Here is a 20,598-nt window from a genome sequence, read left to right as displayed (position 1 = left end):
ATTTAATGAATTAAAGTAAAGACTAATGGCTAACAGATGTACAGACACTATTTACTCCGTTAATTAATGCTAATATATATTACGTGGAACTAGTGCAAATTACTGTATGTGGAATGTTTACATATTGGAACTGTGTTTAGTGTGTCAGTGCACAGCTCAGTGAAAGCATATCAGATACATTATGAAAAGTGCTTTCCAATAGTTAATAAAGTACAAGGACTGTGGCATTTATTCTAATTATCTTTCTTCCATTATGAAATTTCTCTTCTACTCAAAGATTAAGTAAGTGAAGGCAGCATTTTTACCATCAGACTCAAAATGATAAGATTATATCTAATTTTCTATGATATAAAAATAATTTACAAATACATAAAATTAGTATTGCTGATAAAACGTTCTTCAGTCTCATTAGACTCATTTAATAAAGTAACTTCAGAAAAATTTAATATGTATAAACCATGGCACATTTAGAATTCTTGATAGGTTTCTGGATTGTCATTTAATACTAAGTTTCTTCAAGCTGCAAGAGAGAATTATTTTTTCATTTGCTTCTCAAAAACAGATGATGTCTCCAAATATTACAGAGATTGTTTCTTTTTGTGTTCAAATGAGTTCAGACCTAAACTAACATTTAATGGAACTCAATCATAAATCGTAAATTGTGACTGAAATGATTATTGTTTTGTTGATAGTTCAGTCAAATCCCAATTGTCACTTTCATGTAAATACTATGCATACTTGACTAAAAGTCTGTCTTTATATTTCATAACAAGGAAATATTTGTTTGAATAAATTAACTGTATGAGAACGTCCGTTGCTAGTAGCAAAGTGAAACACTGCAAATGAGCCCTTAGGAAAATGTTTCTGTAGTTTGTCCATGTAGTTACAAATAATATCCACATTACTAGAGATAAACTTCATATTTTTTCCCTAATTCAGAAAAATGAGATAATACTGGGAGCAAAAAAGAGGGACCCTGTCCAGAAAAATTGTTTGACCTAAATCAAAAGAACTAGCCATTATGCCTATGCATTAGTCATAGTTTATAGAATCAGTAATAAATAGATCCCAATACAAATCTGATATGAACTGTTATCTAATCATCAGAATGCATGTCCTCGTTTTAAGAAACTTCATGAGGAATATCTGCAACTGCATTTAGTGAAATAGACTATCACCTCTAGCAATTGAAACCAGCAGACAAAACAGGATTATTTTATCATGAATAAAATATACTTATCTTACAAAGGGCTCTTGTACTCCTAGTTCTGCTTGTTTGTTGTTTTTGATGTCTGTCAGTGTGCTTGTATGTGTGCAACTCAATTATTCAATTCTCACCATAAAGAGAGATGTATCTGCACAGTACTATTCATGAGAATCTTGCAAACAAAACCAAAATGTTTTGCTGTTTTTGAATAGTGTCCTTGCTTCATTTTGCAAGTCAGTTATGGAATAAAGACTGATTATTTAAACCATTTCCCAGTGGTTTTCATTAAAGAAAATATTACATTTTACACTTTAATTTCCACAGTGGCATTTGTTTGTCTTGGATAGAGCTGATTTAATGCAAACTTCCATATACTGTAGATGAGTTTAAACAATAATCTATGCTTGTATGCAGGTTGGTTTTTATTATGTTGGGACTCTAGGAAATAAAATAACTAAAACAGTGCACTTTTTGGCTTTCTAACAATCTGCTTCGGGGTCACTTTATAAAGGGTTGATAATCCTTGCTTGAAATCTAGTAAGAATTGGATTACATTCCTGATTTATGTAGGCAAGAATTCCTGAAGCCATTGGTAGGGTTTAGGAAGGAACAGCTACTTGAGTCTTGGGTTGCCTGCAGTGATATAATTAGTTTAACTGAATAGTAGAAGTTCTAATAGGCGATTACTAATTAACTGAATTGACATCTTACACCAGTTTAACAGAGGGAAGGAGGAATATAAACCAACTGCAGGGGAAGAGCTATTGGTAGAAAGGAACAAGAATTAGAGAAATGAGCTCCCTAGATAGTTTGTGTGCTTTAAATCTAATTCTCTGAGAAAAGCCTATGCTTGAGTTTATGGCTGTCAGGCTGACAAAGGCTTTCTGTCTATCTACCTAAGAAACAATTGTCATTTTCAAAATTTTGATGTGATGTTGTCTAAAGCCACCATGTATTTTATTTAAACTTAGGATAAACCATTGCTTGCTCTGGAACTTGAATTAACAATTGTCCTCGTGTGTGTTTCCCTTTCTCTGCAGCTCTTATTTAGGAATATTTGCTGATTTGGATATGAGTTATAAACGACCACATTCTGCATGCACCTAACTCAACTAAGAGTTCCTTTCCTGTAATGATCATCAGCTTCATAGAGTATACTGTAATTATTATACTGTATTTATAATAAACTGTTTAGACCAATAGGACTAGGACTTAAATCAGAGTAAGCAGCATAGGGGGAAAAGAAGAAGCAACAGACCATTGTATCTTAAGGTAACTATTTAACTAAGTATGAAGTATTCTTTCATTTGTAATGCATCCATTCTTCTGCACTATCACAACCCAAATGAATACTTTATTTTGACATAAAACTTGATCATAGACTTGAACAGCTAAAATGAAACTCTTTATGCAAAAGAACATAGTGTAACTGCATTGAAAACTAGCATTTTAGCTTTGGTTAACAAGCTATTTTAGCCACAAGGATCATTAAAGCTGTGAAGAACAGCTGACGTTTAACAATGACAAAATTAACTTCCCCATTACATGTTTCTCTTTTTAGTAGCCAGTCATCAAGGATGTTAATCTCTGTCTATATTAGGGAAGGAATGAGCTTCCTGTCAATTCCAGTTTTCTTTCAACCCTCACAACCATCACCTGTATCTGAGAGAGAATAATCCCGCAGGAGGCTAAATTTTGTTTTTTAGTCAAAATAATCACTTTCACAGATTTCAGCAACCTTTTATGGAATAGAAAAATGTAATCACATCTTGCAGAGTTAGCCTGAAATTGTACCATTGAGGGTGGAATTTGCCTCTTCTCATGGAAGGGTTTGGGTGTTCCACTTCCTAAACTCACCAGTCCCTCTAACTCTTGGGGCATCCTCAGGAGGCTTCTACAGTGTCACCACCCCCATTGTTGGGGGGCGGGGGGCCTTGCACTCTGCCCTCAGCACAGCTCCTTCAGTAGCTTTTAACAGTCACTGCACCAGTGTGAGTTCGGAGGTCCATGGCACAGGGAGGAAGCTGCATTATTTACTGCAGACTCGATTTCAATAACTTGGGAGTATGCAGTGGAGAATGGCTGGCTCCCAATCCTTCACCTTCCTTAATTGTGGATCTAGATGTCCATGAAACCCCACATGTGGTTTAGACAGAGTGGAAAAATGTCAGAGAGGAGGCAGTCCCCCCATCTGTGTATTCCTGAGCCAGATGCATAGATGAAGGCACCCTTCAGCAAGCAAAAGTGGGGGGAAGCACAGATTCCTTTGCTGTTCTGGAACTATGGTCCATGAAAAATTGCTGATCTGCAGAGCATCGACTAATGGTCTATGGAGAGTTGGCAGGTCACATGATTTTGTCTCCTCCAAATTGCAAAGGAGGCTGAATATACATAGAAACAGCTGGAAACAAAGAGGAGGATATAATCCAGCTGCCTCAGTAAGGGACATAAGTACATAGGAGAGGAAGGGACTGAAGGCACAAGTGTAAGTGGGGCTTCAAGCAAAAGGGTCAAGAGTTGCTAATGGAACTGGAGCCACCTGTAGAAAAGGAATGTCCAGGAAAGCAAGACAAAAGAGAGGCAAACAACATGTCCATAGGAGGGCTATAAGACCAAGAGTGTTTGACCATTACATCAGGTCAGGAAGGTGATCTGTTTTGAATGGATTGAAGAAGAGACAATTTGTGTCAAGGAGGCCAGAGAGGAGGTTGCAATAGTCAACATGATAGTGAGGATAATGCATTGATAATTGCTGTTCTTTTAATTAATAAACAAAAGTCTATCCTATGTTGAAAAGTTTTTGAGATTGGAGGGGTATTAGTGTTGAAAACAAAATCTGGCATATCTAATACATTCGCTTTTATTCAAGTAGGATTTATGCCTCCTCAGTAGACTTTGTTGCTGTATTAAAATAATACTTAGTGGAAATAGAAATATTCTGTCAGATTGTAGATCTATTTTTTTTTACATGTTTGGAACTAATATACATCATTTCTTATCCAAGCTATATAAAAGTTCATGAAATGAGTTGCTACTGTAATCACTGCTTTGCTGGCTCCATTAACCTGCCAAAAGGCGAATTTCCAGCAAAGGTGTGAATCCATTCCAAAAATGAATGTGATGTCTGATATTAATTAGCTTTTGCAATGTTCTGGAATAAGATACAGTGCATTTGCTGTTCTTAAGTACATGCATATCTCCTATGGAAGAAGACTATAGAATGATTTCCTAGACTTTCTTTTTGGTTGACTTCAAGTATCCCTAAGCAGTTCATCCTCACCAATCCATTTTGCTAAGGGATTTGTGAGTGAACATTTGCTTTCAAGGAATTAGTGTGCCTGTATTGTTTTCCCCCCTACCATTTTAAACCATCTGTAATCAACATTCCTCAATTCACTGGTGTTTGGTTTTGTTTGTTTGTATTACCATAACACTTAGGAGCCCACTCCTGGACCAGAACCCAATTGTGCTATGTGCTGTACAAACATAGAATAAAAAGCTGATCCCTGCCCCAAAAAACTGACAAACATTGGTCACATATTATTTCTTATTGTGGACTATTATTCACCAATCTAATTTACAAATATGAACCCTGAGTTACATTTTTAAAGGAGATTCATTTGACTCATGACTTTAGTGTAGAGAAATTAGATGTCTAAACTAATATTAACTGGTTTACTGCAATTGTATTTATATTGTAAATATGCGGTACAAGCTTCTACTCTCAGACCTGCTTAGTGGATATTGTCTCTAATAGGCTTCTCTCTTTTCATGTGTGGAATCCCAAACGATCTTAATGGGAGTCTGATTAGGTAGAAAAAGATGTTAGTGTAGAACTCTGACGTGTGAATCTTAACGGAGAATTTTACTCTTATATTTTTGGATATAATTGTCATAATGGTATCAGTGCTACACAAATTTATTATTAATAGCCATGCTTAGCTAACTTGGAAACATGATATAAGTTTGAATGCTTTCCCAGCAGCAATAGTTGAGTGTAAAATGTAAACTTGCACAGATTAATGGAACCTAAGCGCAATATTTTATTTACAGCTTTGTCAGAGTTTCTGTTTAATGCAAACTAAAACACAGGTTAAAGTAAATTCTTCTTATTCAGGCAAACATAAGGAGTTCAGGATCCAGGCCTCTTCTTTCTCAAATGAAAGAGGTGCGTGCTAGCCAAATCAACACTGATCCTCTTTTGTTCTTCTGAAAAGGGAAGTGATGCCAGTAGGTTGGTATGAGGCAAGTTATATTTAAAAATGCTAATCATATGACACTTTCTTTCCTTCCCCATATGCAATTTGTACCACAGGGAATATAAATGACAACCCCCTAATAACACATCATCCAAGACTATTATTTCTGAAACATTAGTGGCATCCTTCCAACTGGCCATAAGGTTATAGGCATATTTTTTAATCATTACATTGGCCATTGCAGGAAGCTACAGTCACACCATTTAATGTGTGCTCATGATAAATCTCACTGTCTTGTATAATAAAATGAAGCTAATGAAGCAAAACACAATTGTGGTGAATTAAAGAGAGAGAGAACAAGACAGCAGAATAGCCAAGTATTGACTTTACCAAAACATGTCTTAAAGTGTATTAACTTTTAAACTATTTCATATTCAAGTATTTAAAAAGCAAAAAAAAATTAAGCTTATTGGTTGCCTAGTAATGAAAATTGTACCAGTGCAATAGCTATTAATTAATTGACATTCTTAGTGTTTAAGGGTTCTGCTGTACAATATTACTGTGTTCTGTCAGCTATATTTTTTTTCATGAACATGTTATTTTGCTTTTTTTCTGACCTTGATTTTGAGGAAATAAGCTAGTTGTTGTGAAACTATATGTATCTTAAGATCCCTAAACAGATATATTATTTACAGGTAAATTACCAAGTTGTTTTCTATAGGCATTTAATTAAGACTGGAGATAGAAATATAAACAATAGCATGTGTTCTTTTACATATAGATATTATTATTTATGTATAGTTGTTTCTTCTGAATTAAATAAGCAACAAGTTACGAGCATTGAACTGTTGTTAGAAAAATTAGGATATGTTTGTTTTCAAGTAGAAAAGAGATATGCTTTAATTGCATGAAAGTATCCAAAATAATTAACAACAGTGTGTTTGATAAGAATGAAAAATAGAGACAAACTCAGTTATTCTACAGTAAATTAGAGTGTATTTTGGTTTATATTCAAAGGTTTAAAAGGTTCCCCCCCCCATATTGTAGTCCCCAAGATGTCAAGTCACATGCAAAGGTCCTACTCTTTATGGCATAGCTACAAAATGTGACAGTATTTGTCACTACTGGTGTGTCATTTGTCAGCATTGACACCATTGTAAACAGAGGTGATCATAATCGAAGTCTCAAGGAAGAAAATATTAGGAAGAAAAAAGAGCACTTTTATAGTGAATGAAAAATCTTTGAAAAAAAATTGGACTAGAGTCCTAAAGAAATCAGAACTCTTAAGAGAATTCCTTTGGGCTAAGTGGCTAGATATTTCTAAGTTGGTTGTCACAAAACAGTGATTCTTGGACTTCTGAACTAACATATGAATAAATTATTTAAATAAAAGTGTGAGTTGTCATGCAATTTCCATGAGACTGTTTTGGAAATAATATTTTATTAGTCAAAAGAACTTAAAAGTGCTGATAGAAAAGTCATTAGTGAAAGATAACTAGAGATGACTTTAAAAATAGGGAAAAAAACAGGAAGAAATATGACAGAAGTGAAAAAAGCAGCAAGAGTGCTGCTGAAGGAGGGAGGGGGGGAAACAGAAGATAAAAACACTTCAGTCGGAAAAGATCTCATAGTTTACGAAAAATGCCTCCACTCCAAAAGAATAGAAGTCTGTCTAACAGGAAATTGGAAGACCTGAAAAGTACTTGGAAAAAGAGATTATGGTAATAGAAAAGTTAACACATGGCAAAATCTGACTTCAGCAGTGTATAGATGAGCTTTCGATGAGTTTATGAATACTAAAAATTAAACCTGGAGAAACGCATTTCTAGAAATTTAAAAATTTTTGCAGCTCTGGCAGTTTTAGAGGAATATTCTAGGGTGTGCAGATCTGTTTCCAATGAACCAAAGGTTTAAATAAAAGTTTAGACAACTTTGCATGTATTAGCACTTGGATATATTTTAGGAAAGCCTGGGTTTATTTGTAACAAGGGAAAAGCTTAGACAAAATTTCATCATCTTGAAGACAAAGGAGCAAATTTAGACCTAATGGAAGCAGGCATTGAAATAAATGGAATTTCACCATTTATACTAGGGCTCAGTTTGACCTAAATAATCTGAATTCTGTCTTTCCCCAACTATAGATTCAACTTTTCTAACCTTTTTTCTGATCACCCTAAAAAACGAGTACTTGGATCAGAAACTTAATTCCTGTTCCTTTCCTGTTGGGGACAATAAGTCATCACTATTATGATGTTACTGTATTACATTTCCTGATCATGCTTTGACTATATTTGTGTTTTTAAAATATTAAATGTGATAAGACCTAGTTAGAGCCTAAGTAGTATAAAAACAATCCCCTATTCAAATTAGGGATAGATTCAAGGCACTAATTTTACATCTAGATTCAAATTTCAAACACCCCAAAGTTCAGCATCGTTCCAGTCCAACTGTGAAATTTAGATCCAAGTCTGAATTTTGAAATGCTCTCTTCCTCAAAATGGGGTGTTCACATCCAGGGATTTGGCTTGGGCCATTTTTAATCCAAAATTAATTTAATTCTCTGTTACATATGATCTGTAAGAAATTCAGTCTTGTAGTCAGTCCCTAGCTTGAGAACTGGTTAACTCTGTGTTCAATCTTTTTTCAGTTACTTTTTAATTGATAGGGCACAATCCTGCAAAGTAATGAGCACTTTGGCTATGATCCAACAAAACACTTAAACCCATTCTTTTACTTAACTAGTTGAGTAGTCACATTGATTTCTCTGGGGAGCCAAGCCCCTGTGACTAATTCTAAAACTCTCTAAAATATTATCTACAATAATAGGTTCAATAATAACATGTATGCTAAGATTTTTTAAAATATGTATTTATATAGGATTTTAGCAGACATGAGAAAGAAATGCAGTTTAAAAAGAGGCAAAGGAAAATTAATACAGAAATCAACATACTATAGGTTTCATCCAAGCAATTAGAGTATTTCAAGACTACATTAGAATAAAATGGAATAAATGAGTTCCTCCTTTTCCACTGCACTTTCTAAAGAACGAAGTGGCACTGGTATTCCCTTCTGTAGTTCAGAAGTTCATGGCTTGAAGAAATAAGTTCCCTCAGGTTTAGTTTTCCCTATTTTTAAAAAAAATACTTTCTGCCTGCTTGTAAGATATCTTTTTGCTTCCTCTGAAGAAGAAAAATTTTGATATTTTTTCAGTCCCAGAGATCTGCTCCTTAAAACTGGAGTTGCTTTGCAACATGTCTCTACTCCAGTTGGTATCATGCTCTTCACCATTCAGTACAATTTTAACTGCTGTATGGCCATGTTCCTAAATAAATCCTTGGTCCTGCAAACATTTAGGAATGTGCATAACTTTACCCAGGTAAGCAATCCCATGACCTCAGTGGGACTACTCACAGGCATGTAGCTGTGTGCATCCACAAGTGTTTGCAGAATCAGAGCCTTAGAGCTGGTTGCAAAATGTTTAGTGTGGTTTTTTTTTTCACCCCATAAAAAATTCCAACAATCATGAAATATTTTTCCTGGTCATTGAAATTTTTCTAAAATTTTTCAGACATTTGGTTTTTTGCTGATGATATTTTTTTTATTATTTTTTTTTTTGCAACAGAAAACCTAAATATTTTAGTCAGTCTGGAAAAATTGTTTGATTTGACTGAATTTTCACCTGACCAGCCAAAATTTCTTTGTTCTGGGGATTTCATTTTTTTTCAGTGAAAAGGCCAAAAAAATTACATCCAAAATAGGCATTTCCCAAGGAAATTTGTTTTGATCAAAAAGCCATTTTTTGTTTTAAAATTTTTGTAGGAAAAATGTTGGCTAGCTCTGTTCAACATCACTTTTCCCAGCTATAATGAAAATTTAAGTGAAACCCTTTTTTAACAAATCCCAACTTTCTACTCTCTGACCCAAAGGGCTAGATTGTCTACTTGTGTGAATTAGATTGGCTCCCTGAAAGTCAAGGGAGCTATACCATTTTACACCAGTTGAGGATCTGGCTAAGAAAGTGTCAAATACTCCGAACAGAAATGTCATTCTCTCATGTCTTGAAATCAAAGCTCATCCAAAAATAAAAATAATAATAATTAAAAAATTGCATCATAGTAGATTTCTACCTTTTGAAAATTCTAAACTTTTTAAAGAAGTTATAAAATGGGAAGGAAATGGGACATCTTAGGGTTTCCTGTGAATTCTGAACTTTATTTAAAATGAATCAATAAATAAATACCAAGAACAGGTCTGACAGGGGAAATGCAAATGGTAGCTTGTGGCCCGTGATTTTTAACTATTTGACTTTTGTGTTAACCACTATCACATTGTTTAATTTTCCCTGTGTTAGATTTTTTTACATTCTGAATAGCTTTGTACAAATAGACAATAACCTGTTTCTTTGAATCAGTATAAGCCGTTGGTAAATCATTGTTATGATGATGTCCTGAAAATGTTGTGGGTTTTTAAAATCCTAATGCAAATAAAACCTCCCCTTTAATGAGATCTCTAGGCAAGAATTTCAAAAGTGACCAGGATTTTGAATGCTTCAATTTTTGGGAGCTCAACAGTAGACATCTTAAAGGGGCTGATTTTCAGAAAGCACTAAACATCCATCCTCTGAAAATTGGGCTCCTTAATAGGACTGTGGTTGTGCACCCAACAACTGAGCTTTTGAAAGGATTAAGGGGTCAATTCTTCCTTCACACATATGTGCACAATTCCTGTGCTTTCACAAGAGTTGTCTGGATATATTAGAGGGCAAAGTTTGGCTCTAACTTTAAATGATAGAATAGTTTATTTTCTCTTTTTTCTTTTCAGAAGCATATTAGAAGTTTACACGTGTTTACAGAAATTAGTTCACCATCTGTGTATCAATTACTGTATTTTTAACCTTTGTTTATTTTCATTACAAAATTGCAGATTTTTTCATTCCTGTTGGCTTGAATTTTAGTAATATTCTGTGATTTCATAATGTATTCTGCAGGTTTAGAAGTTGGAAATATTGACCCATGCATAATAAAGGGGCCAAATCTTGCAGGTAAACCATTTCAATTCACTGGAACCAAGCATGTGTGTATATGTTTGTAGGATCAAGCTTGAGCCCTGGCCTACACTACAAACTTATGTCAGTATAACTATAACAACGCAGTTACAACGACCTAACTCCTGGTGTAGACAGCACTTTGTTGATGGGAGGACTTCTCCTGTCAGTATAGCTACCGCCCCTCAGGGAGGTGGCATAGATAGCATCTTCACTTAGCACTACAGCGATGCTGTAAATGTAGACAAGCCCCTAGTCTAGATCTCCCCTAACTTGTGGGAAATCAGGTTTATTTAATGAATATAGTCCCATAAATAGTGCATTTTCTAATACCACAAAGTGATTGGAAATGTTTGTTTCATAATTTGGTACTGGGTCTATAATCCTTTAAAATGTTTTATTTGCTTTTCAATTTCAGGCATAAATTAGGTTAAAACTATGTCAGGGAGATGCACAAGTCTATTTGCCAATTGCCTGTGGATCTCTTGAGCATAAGTAACACACCTGATCCCACTTTAAATCCTCCTCTTTCTTCTCTTTAGATCTGGCTCTGGGAGGGTTGTCCAGATCTGCACTGTTCTCCCTGTTCAAGCCAGTGATGTGTCTGGTATCTGGGGTTATAGTTTATATGTGTGTTCTTTCTTTTAAGATGCATTGTTCCAGCTGGCAAATACAGACCATGCTCCTATCAACTTACATGCATGCAGATTAATTGGGACTAAAGTACATTTATGTTTTTGTTGGAAGACCAAGGTCACACAGTTCATCCAAAGATTGTTGCATAATCGATTATCCCAAATAGTGCCTTCCAAAAGATAGATATACAAGCCAAAGATCATGTAACTTCACTGCTGAGCCATCCATCAAGTCAGGTTTACTGTGACCAAGAAGTTAGATTACAAACAAAAGGAACAGGGAATGCAATATTTTATGGCATGCAAAAAATGTGACACATCTGCTGTGTGTGATGTGTTAACTAAGCTGTACCATGCCACATGTTGTTGCCTGTTAGAAGAATTGGTAGCACCAGCATGAGATAAGCACAATTTAGCTGTATCATCTTTGTTTCACTGCACCGAAATTCATATCATGTATATCTGAAATGTAACAGAAAATTAATGTGCAAATATCAGTAAGAGGATGTGTCCCTGAATAAATAGGGGTTTTTAAATGTTTCAGTATTTAACATTAAATTTTCAGAATAACAATTTCTATAATCTGAATCATGGACATTTAGGCCCTCATTCAGGAAAGCACCTCTGTTCGGGAAAAGAATGTAACCACATGCCTATGTTCCATTGAAGTTAACGGGACTTAAGCACATATTTAAAGTTAAGCACATACTTAAATAATTTCCTGAACAGGGATAAATTAAACACATGCTTAAGTGCTTTCCTGAATCAGGGCCTGACTTTCTAATGATGTTTTGATTACTTCCCATTTGACTTGTGGACAGTAATTTGATTCATACATTTAAATGGGCATGGCTGTGGTCTGAACTAAGTAACCAATTGCTTATGTTTTACAAGAAATGTTATTGAAAGTGCTTTTGTAAAGATTTTATGGCTACCATAATGATCAGGGGACTGTCTCAGGTGGTTACTGGCTCAGTTCACATAATTGGTCACATTTTTCATCTAATTTATGGACTGGAATTGGAGGTTAGGCAGTAAGAAATTTTGCCTAAATCATTGGCCGATCATTACCGCACGTAATACAAATCCCTGTTAGGGACAGGGTTCTGTTTTGGTGGTTTGTTCATAGGTTAATGGAGTGAGAGTAGTTCCAGAGTGAAGATATGGCTTATTTGACAGACCATTCCATAGAGCTTTTGGTCGAATTCCACAATCATCTTTTTATCTTCAGCCATAGTTGTGTGCTCTCTACAGATCTCCTTCTCTGAGTCCATTCTCATATCACTAGAGTTACAGGTGTCCTGCAACAGATAAAACAGGAGAGAAATTAGAGAGCCAGTGGCAGAAATCTCAAGCTGAAGCTACTTGATTGTGTCATAAAAACTGTTTGGATCCTTATCGAAATGCAGTGCAGGAAGCAAAGAAGAGGTTCTCTGACTCTGTCATAAGGCCCGCAAACTCTCAGTCAATGGACTTCTTTCTTTGTTTTTGTAATTATTTCTTGTTAAAAATGTTCGTCATTCAACAAGCTCCAAAAAACATTTTCTATTTGTAGTGCTTTGTCCCAATTTTGAGGGTGTTCTTTCATTTGTCTTTTCATTGTTATTTACGTTTTTCTTGCTTTATGACTGAAATCAGTGCTTGGGGAAACGAAAAATTACGCACTATGGCTTGAAAGAGACACAGTATAGGCAGGTGCCATGCAGCCTTTCCTTTAGACAGTAGCTTTGCAGTACCAGCCTCCAACTGAGCACAAGCTGCCAATCATGATGGATGTGGCAAATTGTGTGATGATTTTGTGAAATGAATAAATGGGAACAAGGAACAATATCAGCAAATGTATTTCATTTAGAATGTGAACTCATATCTGCAGGGGGTGAAAGGCTAGTTAGTGCATCAACTCAATGTGTGCCTATGTTTCTTTCTCTCAACTTTGTCTTTATACCAGTTTCAGTCTAGAGGTCTCGTGTAGTCTTGTTGAACCATGTCCTTCCTTCATCCAGAAGATGATTTAACTTTTCATACAGGCCACTGATTTCATCATATGGATGCTATGTGGCTACCAAATAAACATGAATGATCTTCATCTTGTGTCTTTTGAAAATCTTCAGGGTTAGTTGAGCAATCTTGTTAGTGACTCAATTTGTGTGTTTTATTAACCCTGAGAGCTTTGGCTGAAAGAGAAAAATGCTTAAATATTATTCTTTTCCTAGATTGACTGATTTTAGAAGGGATGCTCTGCTTTCCACTTGGCCTCTTGCTTGAAATTTTTCTGAGTTTTTGCTTGTCTTTATGCCAGTGTCAATTAACTAAGTGCAGGAAGAAACCCTGGCAGTCATATTAACGAGGATTGTAGGAGTTAATAATGTACATTGACCAAAATCTGCTGCCAAATGATCAGGAAGAGGGATAATTGTGTAGGATCTATTTATAAGTATGGGAGTATGCCAGCCTGTGCATACTGTCAGATCTGGATCCAGTCATACTGGACTTCAGGGCATTTTGAATCTGGGGTTTTGGTTTGGGCCCATTACTAGTATTCACACAGGGTGAGGGGTTGAGGAGACACAAAAGATGTATATTTATTCTTTCAGATACCTCTTTCAGATCACATACAATTTAGGCTCCAGAAACATGTAATCTGTGAAGAGTAATTCAGAAAGCAGCATCAATCAGAATAAAAGCATTTTTTTAAATGCTGATATAAACTCTGTAATTATAAAATCAAAGTAAAATAAGATATTCAAAAGTAATGCTACATAAGCCAAATACAGTATGAAAGTTGAGCTCTGCTTAACCTAACCTTATGATCTACTAATTTAGAAAAAGGAATGAGACCTCATTTTCTAGTGTGTATTCTAAATTCAATTAAATCTAACAAACTTGCTGATAGTGTACTTTTCATTTCCTCATACACAGAGAACCAATGTATTTAACCAGTTTAATTGTTCAGCGTAAAGCAATGATGGGTACCATACTAACAAAAATTAAATCAAATTCTGCTGGAGCATTTGAAAGGCATGTCTGCAGTCAATAACATCTTTGTGAAGAGAAGAATTTTGGATGCTTTTTTCTTCCTTGCTTGCTAATAAATTTTTTAATTTCTCCTCAAGACAAAACAATATAGTCTGATTATGGTTTTATTTGTAAAATATAGTGCGAGTGTGCTGGTACAATTAAGAAATGTAGGAATAAGAAACCATTAAAATGTATAGCTGGAGTATATGTGAGGATTTACATTCAAATGGCCAAATTCTGCACTTCCATTCAAATCTGCAAGTTCTATTCAAGTCAATTTAGTAGGTATATGGCATTAAATAGATTACACAAATGTCATTCAAAAGTATGCCTGAAGTCTATTTGTGTTTGCACCTTCCATTGACTATAACAGAAATCCCATGCATGTATGCATGAACAGAATTTGACACCTACATCTTAAAGCTAGGAGGGACCTCTGACTTAGATCTTGTCCTACATTAGCACTTATGCCAGCAAATCTTTTGTCACTCAGGGGTGTGAAAAAACACACCCCTGAGCGACATACGTTTTTCTGGCATAAGCACTTGTGTGGACAGCGCCATGTCGGCAGGAGACAGTCTCCTGCCAACATAGCCACCGCTGCTCGTTTAGGTGGTTTTTTTTGTGTTGGCGAGAGAACTCTCTCTCGTCAACCTAACATGGCTACACAAGTGCTCTTACAGCGGCACAGCTGTACTGATACAGCTGTGCCGCTATAAGTTTTAAGTGTAGACTAACCCTTAGTCATTTATTCCAAGTCCCTTCACAAAAACAGTTCCTCTTTTTATTGTAACCCTTCTGCCAACTGGTGTTGGCAGCAACAAGAGCCGCTTCAATATCTAAAAGGTTCCTCTTAACAATACAAACCAGAACCAGCTTGAGCATCCTGAAATCTGGGAAAACCAAACACCACACCTGGGTGCTTCTAAAAGGCAATGTTCCCCCACTTGCAAACACTGAGTCTGTGTATAACAAAAGAAAACTTTTATTAAGAGGAGATGGAACACAGCAATAATTGGGGACAACACCGCAACAATGATTCAATGCAAACAGTAAATAACACCTGCCCCACAGCTGAATAGTAGCCTCTCTCTGCCACAGCTGCCTTTAGCAGTGTTCTGAGGTTCCAACATCCAGTCCACGTCTTAGTAGTTTCAGCTTTTTGTGATGTCACTGGGTAGTGGGGAACTGCATTGCTGCTGCATCTTCTGTGCTGTCTTTCACTGCAGCACTATCTCCATTCCAGGTCTAAGGCTCAGCACCTTAGGTCTGCTCATCTGCAAGGATACTAGTTTTTCATGATTAAAAAACCCCAAAATTCTCTAATTTAAAAAAACCATAAAAATTCGTGTTTTTCTGCAAGTAAAATGAAATGCTGAACTTCAGTTTCCCTAGCCACAATATATATAGGTATCAGCTGAACACAGTGTTTTATTGATATATAGTAGAACCCCATTTATCCAAGTCTCCATTATCCAGCTTTCCATATTAACCAAACCACCAGCTGCCCGGGGCTGACAGCCTGAGCCCACCTGCCCCCCACATTTAAAAATAAGGGATAGAAAACTCTTTGCCAATTCTCCTGATTATCCCAATTTTTGATTATCCAATCTGACTGTGGTCTCAGTTAGGTTGGATAAACGAGGTTCCACTATAAATTTAAAGCGCATTCAAAAATCAACCACGAGACGTTGCGCGCAATGAATCAGTGACACTTTGAGTAAAATGTAGTTCATACATTTTGTGAAAAAATAAAAATATAAGAACTGAAGATTCTCTGTAAAATGCAAATTCCGCATTTTTCCATGGCATACAGATTTCTAGGATCCCTGTTCACTGATTTCAGCTCTAGTGATCACTGACAAGAAAGAGAGACTGTTAATTGAGTCTAATCAGCTCTGTCTTTAAACACCAGAGGGGAAAGGTGAAATGGCATCTAGGCTCCTTTAAACAGAGGCTACACCACCAGGTAGGAAGAACTGCCGACTTGCACTTGGATTTGGCATCACTAATCCTCACTTAGCAAGTGAGGTTAAATTTAGGGCAACCTCCCCCTCTCAATTAGTGCATATTAAGCACAGTTCTGCTGCCCTTTAGTCATTCAGTAAGGATAACGACATTTCATTACTCCGTCATCCAAGACTTAAGTGAATTTTAACACAAACCGGGCAAAGTTGATGACTTTGGCCAGGTAGGGCTGTCTGCTGATCACCTAGGCAAAGTAGCTGTGTCTATGCAAATATGGTCTGCTCCTGAGGTCTTTTCCCCCAACTCATCAACAGATGGAAGAGCTCATTCAGAACGCTACTTTAGGTTATCATTAGCCATCTCCATGGGGCCCATGCTTACCATGACCCTTGTTATCTCTCACATGAAAAGGCCCAGTGGTTTAAATGTGACTCCTAGCATTTCTAAATGCATCTTAATGTGAGTGAGGTATGTAGAATCAGACCCAATGAGAATAAATTGTATTTCCTTTATATTTTGTTGCAGGGAGGCACATAGCACCAAACGGTGAGCTTTTTTTTGTACTCATGGTTCCAGTCACAGTCTGACTGTCCAAAGGTTCACTTTTTCTCTTGCACACTAATACCCTTATTCTTTCTTCTCTCTGAAGCCAAACTGAATACTACACATTAGCTATTGTGAGGTTTCCCAAATACATTAGTCTGCTGCTAAGCCAACAAGCCCTGTGAGAATGCTGGACTTTTGATCCTCCTCTGTAGATCAATTCTTGCTCTCCATACTCTAAGACCTCAAGTTCCTGCCCTTTTTTTTTTAAGTTGCGCCAAATGCCATTAGGAACATAGAATGCGCATTATGGCTTCAGAAAATAACTAATTTAATTAGATTTGATAAGGACCATTGTTTTTATTTTGGTAATTAATAATTAGAGGTACAATATTTTGAAGATTCTGGGCCTGGGCTTCAGCTGGTATAAATGGGCATAACTCCAATGAAGCTGAGTTATACCAGGTCTGGATCTGGCCTTTCATTTTGTGAGGAACATTCTGAAAGTTTGTTCTTACATTTTTTTCAGAGATTTTGTTAGGTCCAAAAATGGAAAATGTGCATCACTCAAGAGAACAAAACGGAGGCACAGATCAGCATATTGATTAGACTCTACTTCTGAGGTTATGATTCTACACCCTCCATGTTACAGTTCAACAGCAGTCTGTTGATTTGCCAACAGAAACATACTAAAATGCAACAGTTCAATAAACAGCCAACTTCACTTAATTTCAAGCTTTTTAATTGACTGTCAGTCAATTACACAGTTGTAATCCATATCTTATTACAAATACAAAGTGCTATAAACATGCATTTTAAACAGCACATTTTCCTAACTTGCAACATTTCCCTTTTTTAGAAGCCATTGCAATCAATTGTGATTATAGTAACAACCACGAAACATTTATTACTTAATGTCAGTTATTTAAATGTAAATCGGAGGGGGGGAGAGAGAAACTATGTAGTTGCCTATTAAGCCAATATGTCCCCCAAAACTATTTATATAAATAGATAATATTTGAGTGCTTTCTGAAGAATAAATAACCAAAATCACAATAGGCCAGTGGTCTCATGCCATCACCCATATTTTATATCTCCTGTTTTCCTCTTCTTGACTGTTTTTAGTTGTGGCTGTGGGAACACTCTTAGTTCAAGAAGTGTTTTCTGCTTTGTTCCTTAATTTGTGAGATTTGTCATCATTGTAATATGTTCTGGTAATGAATTCCAAAATGTTTGTCCTGTTTCTGAAAGAGTCCTATTTTCTGCTCTCATGAGCTTCACCCTTGACATTGACAGCTTCATAGTTAATGAGAAATGTAGCAGCCAAAGGAGATTGTCATTACAGAAAGGAAACTCCATAAGGACAAATCCATGAAGGGCTTTGAAAGTTAGGACTGATGTGCATTTGGCCTGGAATTCAATAGGGATCCCATCAGCCTCATCCCAGTGGGGTGAGGATCAATGAGGTGAAGCTGGTATTGCTGAGGATGTGGACTGCTCCATTCTGGGATAATCAAAGGTATTTAAAATTTGTTGTGCTCACAGCTAGGGAAAGTGAGATGCAGTAATCCAGCCTGGCGGTTTCCAAGGTGTGGATCTCCATGGCGAAATTATAATCCAACAGGATGGGGTGCAGCCTTCTAGCCAGTCTCAGGTGGAAGAAAGCATTTTGCATAACTGTAGATATTAGAGCATCCTTCAACACTGAGGGATCCAAAAGGATCCCACGATTGTAGCACTGTTTCAGATGATGGGGTGGCAGATGCTATCACTTCAGCATGCTTTCATCTTCCCACTAATATTACCTCTCTCATGCCCAGATTCAGATTCAAGCAGGTGTACTTCATCCAGGTGCTGATTTCAGCCATTAGGATAGTTGGAAGATGATGCTGTGTACGCTAGCGGTAAAGGAGAAGTATATTTGAGCATCACCTGCATATTGTTGACAATTGAGACCATAGCCTGTCACTATTTCTATCATCAGAAACATTCCTAGGCATATAATTATTAACATTAATAATGTTTATCAATGAGATTTTGTGCTATGCTTCTAATTTTAACAATGGAATTTAAAAGGGAAAAAAATCTACATGGACATCACATTGGGTCCTTAGGTCTTTCAATAAATGGATAGAATTACAAAATTATGATTTACCCAGATCATCAGGTATAAAGTTCTATTGCTGCCTAGATATCACAGTGATTAGGTAATAGGAAGGAAGGAATCAATGAGTGTATAACTGATGTCTAGACCACATTTATAATCTGCATTATGAAACATGTTTGAAATGTATGTGATGTTCCACTATTCATTTGTAATAATTTTAAACATCTGTGTGAACATACATACAGCATTTAAAATACCACCAACCACTAATTACCTATTAAGATGCTGCAAGTAAACCATATGCATAATTTTAAATGGAAAAGCTATATACTATACATTATTCTGGCCTTTGAATTATTTAAAAACGCTAGGCTGTCATATATAAAATTAGGTATGTTTCCCTTTCCATTTTAACTAACTGGGTGGAGAATTGAACATTCTCCTATGTAGTATTTCACCACAATATGTATTTTTGGACAATTCATATTAGTTTTATTGTCTATATCTATTGCATCGAATGTGAATTCATCATTCAGGGACTTATAAAATCTTCCAGATGGGATGTTGAACTCACATCTGTTGCAATAGATGTGGACAATAAACTATTCTGAATTGTTTATAAATAATTATCGGGGTGAAATATTATGATATTATGAAGCTTTACAATTTAACACTCCATAAAGGATCAAGTTATAAAAAATTCCAGTAGCATTAGCATTCTCAAAACTTTAGTTTCTGAACGTGGAATATTTTTTGACATGCTATAACTAAATGCACTCTACCTAATTAAAGCCATTGTTAAATTTAAACAGATTCACCTGTTGGGAACATGCATCCAGGCTCAGACCTGTGTGAATTAAAACAGTGTGAACTATAAACCCCTAAGAATGCTGGCTTATATTAAAAACAAGAGCCAGTTTCCTTGCTGTGGCAAAGATCTGGTTGGTGCAGGGAAGTCATAGAGTTGGCTGCAGCTTCTTGATTCTCTGCCTGGTTTCCCCTCAGCCCAAACATACAGTAGAGTAGTTTAGGGGTTGCTCTAATCTACACCAGCTGGCAGCTGCATCCAAGGGAATAGCCAGAACACCACAAGCTTTGCCCCATCCCTGCCCCTACACTGGGGTCGCAGAAAGAAGTAGCGAAGGAACCAGCAGTATCAGCTTTATTTATGTCGAGTAGAAGCAGAAAGTTTCTGCTCCCTTTGGGCCATATAAATCTGGCCTTGTGAGTCCAACAATGCAGTGTTACCAGGTGTTGCTAAGATGTGACAATGCAAAAGGTGGGAAGTTGAAACTTTCACTGTGAAAGAAATGTGAATTATTTTAATATATAATTTATGGTGTTTATTTTTTTTTAAATTACATTTGTTGATTTCTTTATTTAATCTCATACAGAAGAAATGAGCATGTTCTGCCTTGAACTAATATAAAAACAATTTTATATCACTAGGAGTTATTTTTATGTCAATTTTATATCACTAAAGTTAACCCTACATTCCTATTAACATTCCATTCAGTAAGAACAAATGCCTAGCACAATCATAGAGCGTGGTCCTGCACCCATTGATCTCAATGTGTTAACTTCAGTGGACACAGGCGTGAGTGCATAGCTGAGTCCAGCTCTGCACCAGCAGCTCCAATCAGGATTTAACCATATTAGTTTATTTTTTCCATCTTATTCATTTGCCTTGACTTGACTGCAGTTCCACCAAAATCTAATAGACTAACCATGAACTGCCTTGCAGTTTATATTACAGCTTCTTTGAAACTTAGAATTGACAATCTCAGCATTCGAATACCAGAAATTTACAGAAGCATAGCTGTTTCTCCTGTTGGATGAGTGATAATTGTTTTTCTGCTCATTTACATCCAAAAGTA

At 36.2% G+C, this 20,598-nt stretch overlaps 1 protein-coding gene across 3 annotated transcripts in view; it reads left to right on the top strand.

Moving 5' to 3' along the window:
* PACRG (parkin coregulated) overlaps nucleotides 1–20,598 on the top strand; it is a 420,318-nt gene that overhangs the window by 385,858 nt on the left and 13,862 nt on the right. For 2 of the 3 annotated variants that reach the window (XM_067560803.1, XM_067560801.1), the window contains one exon: nucleotides 10,394–10,447. The exons of the other annotated variant lie outside the window; for it this stretch is intronic. In XM_067560803.1, coding sequence (XP_067416904.1) covers nucleotides 10,394–10,447 — 54 coding nt within the window. The remainder of the gene's footprint in view (nucleotides 1–10,393; nucleotides 10,448–20,598) is intronic. 3 annotated transcript variants of the gene reach the window in all.

Source organism: Emydura macquarii, unplaced genomic scaffold, assembly GCF_026122565.2.
Source record: "Emydura macquarii macquarii isolate MOO-44397 ecotype Brisbane River unplaced genomic scaffold, CSIRO-AGI_Emac_v2 contig_2308, whole genome shotgun sequence".
In the NCBI taxonomy this organism is placed as follows: domain Eukaryota; kingdom Metazoa; phylum Chordata; order Testudines; family Chelidae; genus Emydura; species Emydura macquarii.
This window is presented reverse-complemented; position numbering and strand designations above follow the sequence as displayed.